The sequence below is a fragment of the Eurosta solidaginis genome, chromosome 2 (genome assembly GCF_040869045.1).
Source record: "Eurosta solidaginis isolate ZX-2024a chromosome 2, ASM4086904v1, whole genome shotgun sequence".
Taxonomy (NCBI): Eukaryota; Metazoa; Arthropoda; class Insecta; order Diptera; family Tephritidae; genus Eurosta; species Eurosta solidaginis.
Genome location: NC_090320.1, coordinates 305,533,582 through 305,552,553, shown reverse-complemented (window position 1 = coordinate 305,552,553; position 18,972 = coordinate 305,533,582). Strand labels below are relative to the sequence as shown.

General features: G+C 35.1%; 1 protein-coding gene and 1 long non-coding RNA gene across 2 annotated transcripts in view; one reads left to right on the top strand and one right to left on the bottom strand.

The window, feature by feature from the left end:
• The first annotated feature begins 4,503 nt into the window (after positions 1-4,503).
• LOC137241371 (uncharacterized) lies at positions 4,504-5,673 on the top strand. The gene is made up of 3 exons (XR_010949985.1): positions 4,504-5,027; positions 5,087-5,372; positions 5,486-5,673. It is a non-coding gene; the product is annotated as an uncharacterized lncRNA (long non-coding RNA).
• Positions 5,674-7,500: 1,827 nt separating this feature from the next.
• crp (cropped) overlaps positions 7,501-18,972 on the bottom strand; it is a 52,327-nt gene continuing 40,855 nt past the window's right edge. The window contains exon 3 of the mRNA XM_067768918.1: positions 7,501-10,209. Coding sequence (XP_067625019.1) covers positions 8,869-10,209 — 1,341 coding nt within the window. The 3' untranslated portion in view covers positions 7,501-8,868. The remainder of the gene's footprint in view (positions 10,210-18,972) is intronic.

Genomic DNA, 18,972 nt, shown 5'->3' with positions numbered 1-18,972 from the left:
ACTTTCAATGTCATATTTTATTTAAACTTTGTAGACAGCTCAAGAAACAATGGGTCAGTTTTTGTGAATCTTTTGTTCGCAGCCACTCTCTTTTGCATTCACCACTATTGTATAGTGGGGTAATAAAAAAATAGGGATGCTCGGTTATTTCTAGTGCACATAAACCAAGTTATCATCTAATTTCATAGGTATCCACTAGTTCAGAAAACAATAGCTTCAATAGACTACGAGTCCTGAGAGCCTTTTGTATATATATTGGGTGCTCTGGCTAAGCAGATACACTCTCATCTAGGTGGTGTGACTCTTAATCCCTATCTGATATGGAGTAAACAGCCTGAAGAGGTACTTAGATACATCAAAAGCCCCCACATACAAAATTAGGCTGAAAAACCAAAAAATAATTAAACCAGAACTGAAAAAAAAATTCTTCTCAAGACGTACACAGTGACATGGGCTAATTAGGGGACTATTCTCGTCCATATTACGCAGTTCCATTCTGGGTAAAAATACAGAAGACGAATTGTGAAGGAAGCCAATCTTTTTTCGAAGATAAGGTGAAAGAAGCTGAAATAGTATTGTCCGATCGAAGAGTGATTATCAGGCATGAAGCTGAGGTCCGAAGGATCTCAAATGAAGTATTTTTACCTTGCGGATGATTTGAATATGAGAAACATCTCCGCGCGTTGGGGACCGAAAATATAAGATATTTAGAAGAAAATATCTCAAAGAATGTTAGAAGAAAATATATCAAAGAGTTCCAAAGACAACGTTGACACGTTTTATGACCTGGGTCCACCACATTAATCCCGAAACTAAATAACAACCGATGACATGGAATCAAGCCGACGGATCGACGATGAAAGATGTGTCCACATGGTACAAACCATCTTTCTAAATGCAATGTGATACCAAGGCCTCTACCAGGAATTTCGTTATGATCCACTTTAACTGCTGCATGCACAGACATTGTACATCGCAGGGAACTGGTGGAAGTTGTCGGTGTTGTTTATCGTCATATGAGTCAAAGGTACGCGCTAATACGCCTACTGATATACGTTAAAAACCTTGTAATTTATATGAATAAACACTTGCAGAGACTTCCAGGGATCTTTCACTTCAAGAAATAATATAAGATAGTTAAGAACTAAAATTTGTTTACCATAAAGAAAAAATTAAACAGCAAATTATAGTTTTAATAGGTAATTTATTCAACCTCCGTAAAACAAATTGAAAAAAGTCCACTCGTTTTTTGTAGGCACACAAAAGCGTAGTAAGGAGATTTAAAAAAAATATATATAAATCGACCTATCCTACTGGAAAGATCGTAATTAAAAGGTATGGTAACAAGGATTCAGAACCTTATGTTAATAAGGTCTAATTTTACAGAAATCATTATATAAAGCCGCATTCTATCTATTCGTAAACGACTTAACCCGCCAAACTATACATATCTACTAAAGAAGACGAATGAATCTATGGACTATTTGTGTAGAATCAACAAATTGTAAGATAATTATTAAGTGATTACTATCAAAACAGGACTTCACTACTATAGTCATACCTTCTAGTTTCCAAATTTAAGTCCTTTGCGAATTGCGAAAACGAAATAAATAAAGTTGAATTCATGTATTTTCTGCCAAACAATTAATTTTTTTCAATTACAATCTTTTTCATCGGCCTTTTGGGGTACGACTTTATTCACGATTTCGCTGAGACGCGATATTATTAGCAGAATGTTTGAGACACCTGCAGGTTAACAAAACTTTAAGGTACGACCTTTATATTAGGATACGTCGAAATATGTGTATGCATTTCGTCGGATTAGAATCTAAACCAGCTGAATCCCAGTTTTGCTAAAAATTACTTTTTTTGAGCAGTTCGGTAGAGTATCAGTTGATTGCATGAACCAGACAAATGGAAAAAATTATACAGTGACTACCAACAAAGTAAATCAACATTATATTGAACAATATATAATTTTTTATTTTTATCAGTTGACAGGTTTACACTCTAAGCCCGAAGATATATATCGTAAGCTTAATACATAAAGATCCTAAGCCAGTATTTCGAGACCGCTTTTTTCGCAGATTTTGATGATATATCAAAATACACCCACATGAAAAATTTGACAGTTTTAGAACCAATAACGGGGCAGTTACTTTTAAAAAGCAATTTCTGCATGTAGTGAATGAATGTGAAAAGGAAAAAATCCTTCTCCTGTAAAATTTTAAATTTTTTGGTTAGGGCCTTTGTGAATTTAGCTTATCATATGTATGTAGGTATGCATCTTTGCATATTTAATTTAGTTTAACATTTATTGTTTATGCTTTTGCTTCAAGCTAAAAAAAAATCAAAAACTGGCATAGAATTAAACAAAAAAAAACTTTATTAATTACTATATATGTATTTATTTTATGTTATATATATTTGTAAGTGTTCGTTATATGTATATGTGCTAGTATATAGAGATACCTGCAATTTCTGTAAGTATGTATTACAAATATGTATGTATATTCAAATTTTAAATATTTTATTTTTATTATTACAAAAAACAGTCAACATTACAAAAAATAAAATAAGAAATTATACAATTATTTATCAACTTAAATTAAATACGTACATACATACATCTGTGTTCGAAATAATAGCAGTGGCCTATGCAAATTTTTGTCTGTTTTTTTTTTTAATTAAAATAGCACTTGTTTCAAATGCTACAACTCTGGATTTAAATAAGTTTATGATACAATTTACATTTATGAAGTCGCGTTAACTTTTGTGATAGGCAGTTGTTGTTTAAGTGTGATTAAAAATAGCAGTGCAATTAAATAGCCGTCTTTTTGAAGTGATTGGCATAAAGGGTGAAAATTTTAATTAATTTCATTCATTTCAAGTATTATCGGTAGTTGTATAAATTCATAATTTTTAGAAATGGAAGGTGCTAAACACTGTTCTAAAGAAAAGCGAGAACTCATCAAAAAGTTATTGGCAGAAGGCAAAACTTACAATTTTATATTGGATTTGCTCGCAGCTAAACCTTTTGCCAGAAGCCTAAGAAGGATGCCTCTACTCCAATCCCTGCAGTATTAAATTTGACGAAAAACACCTGTACTGGCTAGTGGATAAACGGCGCAACTTTAATGGTCCGATGAAACCAAAAGGATTCTATGCAGAGGAGATGCGCGGCTTTATTATCCAACAATGGTCATATGACAAACTATTAATAATTCAAGCCGTTTATTATTTATTATTGTATAAATTTTTTGAAGTTGTAAATAGCATATTTATGCTATTAAAAATCACATCTTAAACTCTTAGTTTTACACATTTTGATTAATTTAAGGAAAACATTATACTCCTTGCAAGTTAAAAAAAAAAATAAAAAATAAAACTGAAAAGGATATACTCTTTTTGTTTTCGTTTGAAATCATGCTCATTTGCCACTGATACTATTTCGAATGCAGTTGTTCATAGCTAATCCTTCTTCGACATTAACTTACACACTTTTTCGCTTTTCATGTCAAGTCTTCCAACTTGTCCAATATCCACGAAAGATGTTGAAAATGTTGTTATTGTAAACTTGAGATAAGGAAATATGAATGGCTTGCGATGATGCAGGCTTTCGAAATTTCAGTTTTATCCTTCCGAAAAATATTTAGCCCAACAATTTTCTACATGCAAAAAAAAAGTTTTTGTATTTGTTCCTTAAATTACAAAAAAAAAAAAAAAAATAAGGAAAATTGCTTTACTTTTATAAAAACAATATACATATATACATATGTATGTATGTATGTATACATATGCCCATACCTAATACCTAAAAAAGGTTAAGCTGTACCGAAGCGACCCCTTAAACTGATATATATAATAAAACAGAATCGACCTTATATAAACGTACTACATATGAATTAATGAATGTAACAAATTATGTTAAGCAAAAAATTTCATTCAGGATTTATTTACATATGTAGCTATACTACATATCGCTCATTTGCTGCAACGACGTCATAACTCAAAAAACATGACTTTTGAGTTAATAACATATAAACGTACCCAATATCATGATCTATGTTGTATAAAAAAAATCTTCATGATCAGTTAAAAATTTAGCACGTGATATAAAAATGAAAATATGCCTTTATATGCGCAACATATGGCAGTTAAAATCTTTGAATGGCTCTCCTGGAAAATTGTGTTTTTTGAGTTATGACGACGTTGCAACAAATGAGCGATATGTATATACTATTTATGTATCAATTAATATTTCAATATGCATGCAAATATAATTTACAATATATGTATGTGTGTATATGTATAACTATTTTGTTTTGTACTTTGACATTGTTTTTGTCTTTAATGTGATTGGTATATTTTCTTTGTTATTGCTTTTATGACTTAAAATGTACGGAAACAAATATGAAAAGGTAGGTGTATGAAGTTAAAGAATGCTCAAGTGTGTATGTATGTATATGCGTCTACTATGGTCAGAAGTGGTTATTGCAAAGAGACCCGCTAAATTTTGTAATAAGAGCATTGACGGTGCATTTGTAGGATTTTTAAAAAATTGTTTACACTACATGCTGTGTTTTAGTTGTCACTGCTTAACTATATGGCATGGACATGTAATGGGCACGAAGAGCACCTGTGCGAGTAGGCCCCTACGCCCCAGGCTTTACAATGCTAACAAACGGAATTCATTTCAGTCCTGGAAAATTTATGAAAGTCTGTGGCATTTTTACAACGAAACACGATACTCAGTCAAAAGAAAATGCTAACAGACCGACCACTCGGCTATTTTTATGCATGCAGAATAGATGAGCTGGTATACAATCACCCTTATCGCGAATTTTATTTTCACCCGAAAATATTCAAAGTTTTTGTTCACCCTATCGCAGAGGGTGGCGAAAAAATGTTTCGTGTTCGAAAAAGATTTCACTTTATCGGCAACTCTTTGTTCGGGCGAAATGATCAGCGGGGAAACCCAAATTTGTTCACTAATATTTTACAGGCGAACGAGAGGAAAACAAAATGTAAGTAACTTTTTGTTTTGAAATTTGATACTCTTATAATTTTGTACTTTTATTATTAGAAATCAATCAATAAATAATGCACACTCGGAAGCTGAGTGGAAAAAAGTGAAATTCCTGTATTTCTAAGTATGTAAATTCTATTTCAACGTATCAGTCGGCCAAGTTAACCATTCTGAACAAAGCGACGGTTCCAAAATGTTGAGCACCCCACTGAAACAAGATTGGCTAAGACCCACTTAATGGTCCTTTCCAACGCCTTTTCCCTATGCGAAAAAACGAAGACATGTACTCAACTTTACAATTGGTGGAACTCAAAATTTTTGCTTCAATGTTGGCAAGAAGTTGGTAAGCAAATATTAGAATGCCGTCTTGTTTAGCCTGTAATATTGGCGAATTCTAATTGAAAAAAATTTACTTGTTATTCAAAAGTGCTGACAATAGTGATTTTCAACTTACAGTGAATCATTTAGCTCGAAAGGGTTAGACCTATCCCTTAATTGGCTCCGAATCGCTTTCACATTTATATTCTCCTCGCGCTCAACCAATACCAACCTAAGTGCAGTACTAAATATTATTTTATAAATTTATTTCTATTTTTGTTGTATTTTAAGGAAATATATGCTTGGTTACAAAATTTACACAATTGCAAGTAAATTATTTGTTCACTGCTAAGTCACAATAGAGCATCGCTATTTCGGTGTGAACTTTTGTCCGCCCGAAATTACCGATAGGCGGAAAAAGTTCACCCGAACAAAAGAAGTGAAGGCGAACACTTTTCCGCGTGAACTTCGTGATAAGGGTGAATATGTTGTCGCAGGTGAAACAGTGGATCATTTTCTAGTACAGTGGGGGGTTAATTTCCGATTCACGACAAAACAGCTGTGATATTGTGTTTAAAATGAAAAAGAAAAGCAATTTTTTAAATCATTTGAACTCTAATAAATTCAAAAAAATTATTTCTTTTACTAATCAAAGCTTGTCGCTGTCTGCCTTTTGATAGATAATCTGTCCTAGGTGATGGAGATTGATATTTCTTTTCTACTAAAGTTCGTTCTGGAAGGTAAGTGCTTTTATAGGAAGTATGTATGTAGGACATATGCTCAAATAAAATATGATTTATGTGAAACAATTACTCTGCCGACCATACCAAAAAGGCAGTAAAGTATGTAAAGTTAAATCGGTGAAAATATAATATTTATTTGTGAAATTTATAATTTTTGAAGTAAACACCAAAATTAAAGTCTTGTTTTATCTTTCACAGTGAATTTTAAATGAAATTTGTTTAGTTAATGAATAAATTGGAATCAAAGATTTTTATTGGCATTAAAATTCCTAAAAGGCAGTAAGTGCACTTTACTCCATTTTTGCTATGGACGGCAATACTGCAGTGATGTTTTCATTTCTGTTTTTCTTTGTTTTACCTAGACTAGCTGCAACACTTTTTTAATTGAAACTTAATTAAGACGTAGTAAAACTATTTATGCAATTAAGAGTTTAAGGGTTGTGCGAATAAATGTGTAATATATTCAATATTTTTAAAAGTCCATACAAGCTAATTAAATTCGAAATGTAAAAAAAAAAACTCAAAGCTCTGTTTACACCCATTTTAAATTTCCATTATGCATTATCATTCAAATAAATTTTGTCCCAATAATCAAAAGTTTTATCATTGCATTATTCACACACCCATAAAACATATTGCACATATTTAAAAAAATACTATGTAATTTAATAATTGAACTAAATATAATTTTTTCTAAATAGTAAATATGTTATTTACAAACGCCATACGCACTTTTTGTCACGCAAATCATTAAAGATTTCTAACAAATTCATCCTTTAAAGCAAAATTTCTTTTATTAAATGTACTCCGAATAAAGATTTTGTTATATACCTACATCTGATTACAGGTCATAAGATGTACTAAGTATATTTTAAACTTACTTTTATTCCAAAAATAATAACGCAAAATATACGAGATTTTTCCAGCACTACCTTCCGATACATAAAATGCCAACGATGACATAAATAAATCTTACGGCGAATACATGCAATGAATGCTTTGTCCATTCGTAAACCTAACTGCTTTTTTGCACATAGCACCACCAACTTCCCATTATAGGAGACATTGATAGCAAATGAAAAAATTTGGGAAATAGTTTCTTTGAAATAGGCGAAATAGAAAAAGAAGAGAAATAATATAGATAATTTGTTGATGTCGAAAACACATCAAACCAAAACCTTCAAAATATCTTAAGCGAAACAAAATCTTTAAAAAACATTAATGCTGTTTCACATACGATGCTTGCCGTGTTGCTTCACCTTGACTCTCTGTATATCGGACCTTACACCTTTTCTTAAACGAATGTATGGCGAATTGGGTCTGAATTCGCTTTGTTATCACCTTATATAGATTCGTCTAGAGTGTCACTACATATGTAAGCAGTTTGGACCAATTCAATTGAGAACAATGTATTTTTTTGACCTATTGGTCTTATTTATTTGTCTACGACTGTAATGTTTTGTTTTTAAAATTTTTGGCTTCCAAAAATCGTTTGGAATACAATTATTCTCTTTTAACGAAAGTCTTTAGAGCGCACATTGACTCTAGGTGTTGAATTATATTATAACGGTATTAACAAAATAAAAAAAATTATTAGCAACAACTAGTGTACAAGTTTATGAAAACTTTTTGCAATCATACACACACATTTTTTTGTTTTTAAGAAAAAGGAATAATTTAAGTAATTTACTTATACTTATCAATATTATATATCAATTATTCTTATACTCATATGCATAGCTCTTGAATTCCAATAAAATAAATTTTTTTATATATTTTTTATATTTAAAGTTTTTTTTTGTTCCATAAGTATGTGTGAATGAATGTCGTTGACATAAATATGTTGCTTATTAATTTACGGATTTTTGCATGTTTTTTTTTGTTGTAAGCTGTTCTGGGTAATTACATTTAATATTTGATCTTGCAACTATGTATATATGTATGTATGTATAGATATATTTTTCTTTTTTGCATTTATTACCATTAACAATATTGGTAACATTAAGATTTTCTGTTTGTTGACGTCTCATTAACTTAAATAAAATATTACAAGAATTAAAATTAATAAATTATATCATTATTATAATTATTATTACTAATTTTTGTATATTTAATTTTGTTTAGTTATAATAATAGTAGTATGTATGTATATACTTGTAGTTGTAGCATTTTTTATTAGTAATTAGTTTAGGAGCAGTAGCAGCAACTTTTTTCTCTTTTTATTTATTGAGCGAGCCTCAGCTTTATGCGCATTTCAGGCGTGGCTGAAACCCGTTAACATTTTCCAGATTTCGTCGAACGCCCAATTGGGGGCGCGGCATCAACAATGGTGAGTTTTGTGTTGGCGTTGCTGGTGGTGGCTGCTTTTGGTTTAATGGTTAATTTGGTATTATGATGAGCAGTCTTTGTACATTTATTTGAGGATTTCGGTAATACAACTGTACCATGTTTCGAGTTGTTGGTGGCAAACTGTTTATCGACTATTTTTATATTTTTATTGCTGTTGTTTTCGGTTACGTGTTTCACCACATGCATTGTTGTTGATTTTCGCCTTACATCTACGGCCATCGTATATTCTAATTGTGATTCATTTTCGCGGCATTCTCCATTCTTCTTCTTCGTCGTCGTCGTCTGGAGCTGGGTTTTAGCTGCTGCTGCTTTTAATTCTGTTTGTGCCTCTGTATCAGATAGCGCTGAATCGGTATGCTCATTCTTCATCCTAATTTGTTTAGTTTTTGTATTTGTTGCGATTATTGACGCTTTTGCTGCTGAATGTAATCAAGACAGCTGCTTGGCGACGATAACACCCGGTCGAACTTGCTTAAGGGCTGTCGTTGTTATTGTTACATGTTGTGCACCTTGTGTTGTACCACCCACAACGCCTGAACCCGCAGCAGCACTCGTTTGCACTTTATAAATGGCGGTGGGCATTACTGTGGCGGTGCCTGTACTTAAACTTCCTGTACTATTATCCGTTTGTTGTAGGATAGTTACTTGTTTGTTGCCTTTAATTTGCAGGTAAGGACGCAATTCAGCCAATGTGGCACGCTGCGCATGGTGCACCTTTGTGGTTAGCGCCAGTGGTGCATCCTGCTGTAATCGTTGACTTTGCTGTTGCAGTTTCTGTTCACTACCATCAGCGAATAGATGATCACCCTCTAGGTGTCGTATTGCCTCTACTATGGTTTCTAAATTCTGCCGTGAACGTGTTAATCCACTAGGTTGATCTATTTTCTCCGTTTTGACTTTGATGATCTCTGGTATGCGTTCGACTTCAACTTTTGGTGTTGCTTTGATAGCGGCTTGTAGTATGGGTTGCAGCGCTGCCGCAGATGGTGACGAACCTTCAGCATACACCTTGGCAATAGCATTTACCTCTTGTTCGGATTCGGTAGACGATGTTGAAGAGAGTATAATTTCTTCATGCATATTATCTTCGGTGATGATGTCTGCTGCTGCGGCGGCAGCTTCACTTTCTAATTCCTCAATGCTCGAGCAAACGACAACTTGGCGTTGACCGGTCACTTCATCAATTTCAACATACGAGACGGTTCCAGCTGGTAAATCATCCATAGTTTCGCGCACCAAATTGTCTGTATGTTCGATAACCTCTCGTGGAATGTAAGTGGATGTTGATGTAGCTGGCGGCGCAGTAGCAACTGAATATAATTGCCGTTTTATCATTTGCAATTCCTCCTCCAGCATGGTGCGCATACGACGTTCTTTTTCCAATTGTTTTTTCATTTCATTCAATTCCTTTGTGGTGGCAGCAATAATTACTTGAGTTTTTGCATTGACATTGGCGCCACCGCCGCCTGCATTTAGAAGTGTCGTTGGCTCGGGGGACATTGAGCCTAAACCTTCATCGGATGAGTCACTTATCGTTTGTAGGCTGATTACGTTGTCCGTGAGTTTGCGCTTTTTCATCGCTACGTTACCGCCAGTGGTCAAAGTGTCGCCACCACTGGTATTGCCAGTGGTGGAGCTGTCACCTGTGCCACTTGTATTCGATTCGTGCAAACCAAGCTGACGCTTTAATTGACTATTTTGGTTCAAAAGTTGTGTCTTCTGGTTTTCTAATTCGTAAATGTATTGAGAAGTTTGTTGTAAGATCGCAGCCTATAAAAATTTAATAAATTTCAATTCGTTATTTTAAGTTCAAGTAATGGCACGAAAATTAAGTGTATGTATTTATATTTTCTACCAATTAATAAATTTAATTTGATAATTTATTAAATTTTGATGAGCTCGAGGCAGTTTAAAAAATTGAAGCACAGTTTAAATGTTTGTATTTCTAATTTTATTTGGTCGATATTTCGATCTCATTCTGAGATCATCTTCAGGAAACAATTGAATATGTTTTACCACTGATCGGACTGATCAAAATTTAATAAATTATAATATTTGAAGGCAAATAAAAATATTTTTAAAATTTAATTTGATTCAAAAGTCTTATTAGATACAAGCATTCAGCTAAGACCCGGACATTTATGTAACTATTTAAATCCCGTATTTTGTTTGAGAAGGAACATGAACTCATTCTATCCATATCTTGTTTGAAATAGCCAGATATATTTCCGCCATAGTTCTTCGCGACACGTGGGCCTCGAGTCAGCTCAGCAAACGTTGGGCGGACACCACGTCTTGCAGGGTAGCAAGATCTTTCTGGCCGAAAGTGGATGGCAGGAGGTCTGCTGAAATAATTGGGTTCGCTAAGGCTCACCTATCAATGGTATTTGGGGTAGGGCACTGTCCTATGTGTATCCATGCGGTACTTCTCAATATACTGGAAACTCCATCCTGCTGCAGCTCTATGGAGGATGATGAGGTGGAATCACCAAATCACTTTAAGCTTGATTGCCCAGCTTTTGCCAGAACTAGGCGAAAGTACTTCGGTCGCGACTCACTTGGATCTCCCGAGGATTTATCCAAAGTTGAGATCGGTGTCATTCGGAGCTTTATCTAGATCTAAGTCCCCGTTATTTTTGGTGTATGTGGTATCACAACGGACCTTCGTGTTGTCCAAGTGAGCTAGCTATCCTTATCAGGGCAGCTACCACCTAACCTAACCCAACCCTTCGTGACACGAACTCTAATAACCAGAATCGGACACCATCAGCGCAGTTCTAGCTAAAGCCATTTTCAGTCCATCGTTAGACGATTTAAAAGATCATTGACAAACTTTGGATTTTCTGGCGCAACGGGTTTAGAAGTTATTATTTAAAATACACTACATGTGGTGAAGTTTATTTTGGGAGTTCCAACACGATTCATATGTGTAAATTAAGAGCACGTCAGAAACGTATCTTACAAACTGGTTGGCTACTCAATATTCTTACGAACGGTTTTTGACTTCGAAATACGGTTTTTTGATGAAAGGCCGTTGTCAGAATTACCCTACATGTTTCACACCTTTTTGTTAAAAAATAAGCATATTTTGTACAGCTAAGTGTTAGCGCAGGCAAGTCGCAGGTCCATTACTTGACCAAGTTAATAATAAATTCCCCGGTGGGATGAATTTGAAGCGGTAAGGAGAGGGCTGCAAATCTACTAGAGGTGAAAAGGGGATTGGAGGAGACTCAATGTAATAGCTGAAGGGAGGAGGAAGTCATGCACTGGCGGCCTTCACCGGCGCTTACGGAAATTACCTTAGGGTGGGTTTAACACAGGTATGGGGATCAAAATTATATCCGAGAAAATAAATGAGTGTATATGTACAACAAAATAATCGAAATTAGAGCAACCATATGAAAATTTGCCCCTTTCTTTGCAAATATCTCTGACTTATAGTTTAAATTTTTCTCCTCCTTCGCATTATTGACGCTGTGCATGAGCAGTCGACCGCTGTTTTAGACTTTTGTCGAGCTGCCTTTACATACATACCCACATATGTATGTACATACTTGTAAGTTTAGATGAGGTTGTTAAGCGGATTTTATTTACTGTAAGTTAAAATGCAAAAAGCCGGTGAATAAAAATCTGTATACATACATATGTACGTTCCTACTTATCAACTCGTTCATATGAATCGCAAAGCGACTGTCAACCGGCTAAAAAAAAACAAAAAGCAGAAAAGAATCAACAAAATAAATGCCATATTACTGACCTATTAGTTAAAATTGCATGAAAAGGAAAAGGGGCGAATGCCTGGTTTATTTGTACTGGAAGTAGGGTAGGTGTACCAGTAACCGGACACCCCCAGTAACCGGACATTTTTCCGTTTAATCGTTTGAAATAAGCAAACCGTTGCCTTTTGCTTTATTTTCAAAAGAAGCTTTGTTGTTTCACTTTTAGTTTACGTGTATGAAGTGAAGTCTTAAAGGACGAATTAATGGTGACTTATAACCATAAAGCCATAACCAGATAAAACATCTGATCACACCTACCTTATGGAAATCAATGTAATCTAGTTAGCGTTATGGTATGGCACCATTAATCGATTACATTGATTTCCATAAGGTAGGTTCGATCAGCTGTTTTATCTGGTTATGGCTTTATGGTTATAAGTCACCATTAATTCGCCCTTAAGACGTGTTACTTTTCAATTTTTTTGCTAGTTGTACTTCAATTCTATCAGGTGAGTTTTTACTAATAATTTCGTGACAAAAGTGTTTCAAATGACTGTTATTCTATAAATAATTCATAAAAATACGTGATAACAGTTTAAAATGAGTGAAAATATGTACATATATATTTTTGTAAATACACTTGTCCGTATACTGGAATAAAAATAATAGTGTTTTCCAGAATAGGGACAAAGTGTCCGGTTACTAGAAATAGTTAACAACCGCAAAATTTTAGTATCCGGACATGCTGTTTCTTTAGCGCATTTTTTTAATTATATTTGTTTATATTAAAATTAATTATAGAATGTGTGATAATCCCAATTAGACTGGGGCGAAGTGAAGGTGAGAGGTGCACATGATCAACCAAGCAGGAAAGGCGTGGGTTCAAGCGCTGGGCTGTAAAGTATCGAAGATTATGTGGAGGTCTTACAATCTTAGATTAATAAAGTTGCTTCTATCATCAAAAAGAGAGGACTGTAGACTCATGATGGTTATTCTGATTAGACACTGCCTTCTGGCGTCACGTGCCTTTAAATTAATCTTGGTCAGTGATAGCAGATGTAGGAAGTGCGGGTTGGAGGAGGAAACGATCGAGCACGTTCTGTGGAAGAACCCCTAGAATCAAGAGCCAGCGATCGACTGAACCTGACAAGCATGCTTTTAAGAGGCATAAGGTGGAGGGTAAACGCACCAGTGCAAGAACCGGTAGGTGAATTAGCCGGAATGACAGGAACCAAACCTCAAAATCTGCAAAGCGATTCGAAGAGGGAAATATAAGTACTGCAAAGCCATGTACCTCAAAAGATGTAATACAGGAAGAGGAAGACAATAATGGCTTGAGCAGGCACAAGGGGGATAACAATTAGACTCCAGCTTAATCGATGATACTTAAGGGAGATAACGCTGAGACTCCGGTTTTCACCAGGAAGAAGATGAGCGAAGTTGCGAACCAGTCTCTGACTGAGGCATTTGTGTAATGTTTAATTAATACGTAGGTATGTTTTCAGCTAAAATGTATTGAAATTGATGAAATATTTATATTTAAAATTTTTGTTTATTGCAGTTTTGTGTGTTTCTTTTTTATCTAAGTACATTTTAACTGAAAATGAAAGAATGTTTTCATTTGTTTTTCTGAATGTTTAAATAATAAGTACCTATGCAAGTCAATGAAATTAATGAAGAATGTGCAAAAGTTTATTTTTTGTTGTTGTATTTATGTGTTCGGTTTATATATTAAATAAAAAAAAAACGTTATAAAACGTTGTAAAACGTTACAAAACAATTATTTTTATTTTAGATCATGTGTCCGGTAACTGGAATTTTACTGTCCGGTTTCTGAAAAAACTGTCCGGTTACTGGCAAATTCTGACTTTTGTATCAAAACAATAATTTTTACAAAAAAATAGAGAGTTTTCTATCGAAGTGACTGATTTTATTAGATTTAGAATTAAGCAATAGTCATTTGAAAATTCAGTTTTTTAATATCACTTATAAAATGTAACCAAGAAGAGTTCAAAAACAAAAAAAAAGTTAAGTGGCCGGTTACTGGTACATCTACCCTAGGAAGGTGTTGCGCTGCTGCGGCCGAGGTTAATCTATTATCTACCCAAAGCAATTAACAAAAGGCAATATTAATGAAAAAACAAAACACAAATAATGAGGTTGATGGAAAGCGGTCCGTGCAATTTTGGGCATAAAACATAAAATTGATACAAAGCGAGGTAAAAGTTTAGAACAGGGGTCGACTGCTAATACGCGTATATATCGGGAGCGGTGTCAAGAGACTCGTCTTAACCTCGACAACAATTATCCGAAGACGGGGAAGAAAAATTTGATCTCTGCCCGAAGATATTTGTAGTCGAAGTTGGCAATTTTTATGTGCTTGTTGTACATAATGTTTGTTGTACACAGAAAATTTTGTGTAGAAAGATCCCACCCTCGGTTAATTTTGAAACAATTCTTTTGACACCTCTCCCCATATACCCATAAGGGATATAAAGGCCGAGCTTCTCTTCCAATTTGCGGCGTACTTTTTAACTGTTCCTACAAATTGGGGGTACGAGATCGGTTCCCCTTTAATGCCGACTCCCAACGGTATCTGCAAGCAGCTAAAATTTCGCTAAGCAGCGTTGGTCAAACTGCTAAGAAATTTTTTTCTAATTGAAAAAATGTGTTCTAAAGATTCGTCTATACGCAAATTAATTCATGGATGTTTGTACATACATACATACATATGTGTATGCGCTAAAAAACAATTTGCAATATATTTAGTTAGCCCGCCAATAAGTTCGCCGTGAACTGAAGCAATAACATTTGCCATGTGTTTTTGTTTTTTTTTCTTTTCTCTCAAATTGTTGTTTATACGGCCACTGTTATCTGCTGTTGCAAACAACTTGTATGGCTGGCATGCATGTATGTATGTATGTACGTATGCAACCCTGCATTTCGACTTCACTGCCGCCTTTGCTGTGCTGCTGACGCTGCTGTCAGTACACGATGGCATACGTTTTTGTGATGACTGTACTTTTTTTGCCGCCGCATCGTAAAAAATTTTCATCGCAAAGCAAATTTACCAAAGAGAACACAATTAACTTTTTCTCTCTCTTATCTTCTCCCTCTATCATACATAAACATCAAATGGAAAGAGAAAATATACACACATTGAACAATTTTATTTCTCGATATCTTCCGCTTGCGCTATAAATACTGGAAGTGGAAGGTGAGAAACGTTTGGAATTCAAACGGAAATCCACAAGAAGAATCACATGAAAAAACAACAAATGAGAAGTGATGCGCTGCTTTACCAGCTGTATGCATGTAGTTATAATCCAATACACATATGATTTATAATCTAATGCACACAACACATTTTCGCCTCATTCTCTCTTGTTTGTTCGTTCAACCACAGCTGCTTGAATGCCGAACATAAAAATTGTGACAGCAGCTGATTGTGAACGTTAATTGATATTTTTTTTATTAATGTTGAGGTTGCATAGTGGTTTTGGTAGAGATGCTTTAACCCAACCCATTCATTAAAATTTTTAGTTTAGATAGAAAAAAAAAAATGTTTGATTTTTTTTGGAAACATGTGTAAATACAAAAACATACATTATATACATACATGTGTATGTAGCAGCGGATTAATACAGTAAACCACAGCTGTAGTGTACACTGAACTAAGCGCAAACGCATGAGGTTTAAAAACTTTTTTGTATATATGTATATTGCACATAAGTCACTCCAAAGAGCAACAATGAATTTTGAAAAATTGTACCCAATGAACATTTTTATTCAAACTGAACTTGAGATGCATGTACCATGAAAGTCACATGAGGAGCAGTACAGGGATGTATTCTTGGTCCTGAACTGTGGAACGACAGTTACAATGATATTTTCTATCTTGAAATGCCTGATGATTCATTCTAAGTTGGAAACGCAGACGACATTGATGCAGTCATTACAGCCCGAAATACAAGACGTACGCATAAAATTTGTCATAAAACGCACAAAGGAGTAACTACACCATTTCAAGATGGATTTTGGAAAGTGTCAAATGTATTTTACTTACTTACTTAATTGGCGCTTAACCGTCTAAACGGTTATGGCCGTCCAACAAGGCGCGCCAGTCGCTCCTTTGCTCAGCCAACCGGCGCCAAATGGTCACACCAATGCAGTTTAAATCGTTTTCCACCTGGTCCTTCCAACGGAGTGGGGGCCGCCCTCTACCTCTGCTTCCATAGGCGGATTCCGATAGAAACACTTTCATGGCCGGAGCATCATCTTTCATTCGCATAACATGACCTAGCCAGCGCAGCCGCTGCGTTTTAATTCGCTGGACCATGTGGATGTCTGCGTATAGCTCGTACAGCTCATTAAATCTTCTGCGGTACTCACCATCGCCAACGCGTAGAGGTCCATAAATCTTTCGAAGAACTTTTCTCTCGAACACTCCCAAATCCGCTTCATCTGCTGTTATCATGGTCCATGCTTCTGCCTCATATAGCAGGACGGGTACGATAAGTGACTTGTACAGTATGATTTTCGTTCGCCGAGAGAGGACTTTACTTTTCAATTTCCTACCTAGTCCAAAGTAGCATTTATTGGCAACATTGATTCTTCGCTGGATTTCAGTGCTGATGTTGTTGCTAGTGTTGATGCTGGTTCCCAAATAAATTTTGGAAAGAGTTAATTGGATTTCAGAATAGTCAATTGGATTTTCGAGAGCGTCAATTGTATTTTAGAATTGTCAATTGCATTTTCAAAAGCGGAATTTTGGAATTGAGAATTGTCAATTGGAATTTTTAAAGCGCTGTAGGATTTTTGAATTTTGCAATGGTCAAGAAACATAAAAGTTGTTTATAGGGCGGATAAAATTTAAAGGTCATATGCGAAAATAATAAAACAATGCAGGCATGCTTAACCAACGAAACGATATCATTTCGTTAAGATCGTCAAATTAACGAAATGATTTCGTTTCGTTTTCTGCCATATCAAAACGAAATCAAATCGTTTATGTTGATTATTAATTTCAAACTATGCTGACAAAGCTGATTGATGGCGGAGTCATTATCCAAGCTGATTGCAACTTTTCTCATGAATTTTGACAGTACGAACATTTCTCAGAGTATTTTTGAGATTACCACCAACGAATTACACAAACAAATTACATAGAGTTTGTGTGTGTATGTGCGCTCGTTGTTGCCACCTTACGGCTTCAACATGGCTATAGCATTGCCAGCACAATTCAAACATAAAGTATCACGTTTTCGTTAACGTTTTTAACGTTAACGAAAGCTTTTCGTTTCGGTTAAAAACGAGATACAATTTATCTTGATAATTTCTTTATCGATAATATTTCGAAGTGTTTCAACGGAAACGGTGGAAATTTTTTGATAAACGATTAGCTTAACGTTAAGGTGCAGCCCTGAAACAATGAAACTTAACTTGGTTTTATATATGTAATTGAATTTAATTGCGCTACAATTTAAAAATTACATTAGAAACCAACTAGAACTCGACGTTAGAATTCTAACCGTTTTCTCGGTATCGAGAACAAAGTCGTCTTTTTGTCGATCTCGACAACTTCGCAAACCGTCCTCTGCCCTTCTACCTTAGAGAAATATATTAGAGTTCGACCTGTTTTCTTATCGTTCTCTTACCTAAATGTTTGTTGGGTTTGCACTTATCTTCCATCGCTTTGTGGAACTAGGAAAAACGGATGATATCCACGCTCAGTGTTTTTTAGATACATATAAAATTTTGGAAAACTCAAAAAATATGTAGACAATTGTTGAAAATCTGTCAATACAAAATTGGTAATTTAAAACAGCTGATACATTGTTGTTGAATCTACCAATGTGTGGGTTTTTTTTGTATATTTATGCATCTTTAATCAAGGCTAAATTTTGTCTAAACAACGCAAAAAGCTACAGCCACCAATGAGTCAAGCAAAAGTCACAATCAAAACGTTGGGAATTTACCAGCTCACCTCACCTCATCTTATCGCATTTTGCTTTATTAGCAGCTGTTTCGAAATTTGCCGGCGCACTGTGTAAAACAGCTGAGAGTATGAGTAGTGGCGCTCATTCATACAAAAAAACCTACACAATACTTGGCACGAATATCGAAGTAACCATTTTTAGTTTTGGGGCTGGGCAGCATTTGGCTAAACAACAATGAGTTGTGGTCTGTGTTTGCGTTTCAGGCCGAAGTGTAATTGTAGATGTGAAAATCCACATGGTTTTTATTTTTTTTATTCACGAATTTGCTTTGTGATGACGGACTGAGTGTGCCGACGAATGTGGCGGCGGTGATATGCCGACGCATCGGCAATAAGTCGTAGTCATAGTCGTTGGTCGATTCAGCTGCTTGGGCCCGATCAAACTTGACGAGTCAGGGTACTGAATATGGAAAAAACGCCGCATAACGGAGGTACATAAAACAAAACAAGTGGGGACACGTTTATTTGTATTTACTATGTATGCGCATGTTTGTAGAAGAAAATAGCAACGTCTTAATTTAGCCCACACCACGATAAATTGGTGTGTTGCCACTTTGCGCTGTTCACGCACGAGCGAGAAGCATTTCATCGATGTTTGCTTGGCTGGTCATATGGTTTGGAGTGTGCTTAATATTTACCGCAAGTATCTAACAATATGATTTCAATACACATTGCTGATAATATTAATTGTGTCTTACTAAAGCAACACATGGTTGCTTGATGCTGATATTCGCGCTCTAGGCTTCCGCTCTTTACTTCTATGGGCCGATTTCCAGTACTCAGTTTAGTCATTGCTTGGCTTAACTTACGCCTGAA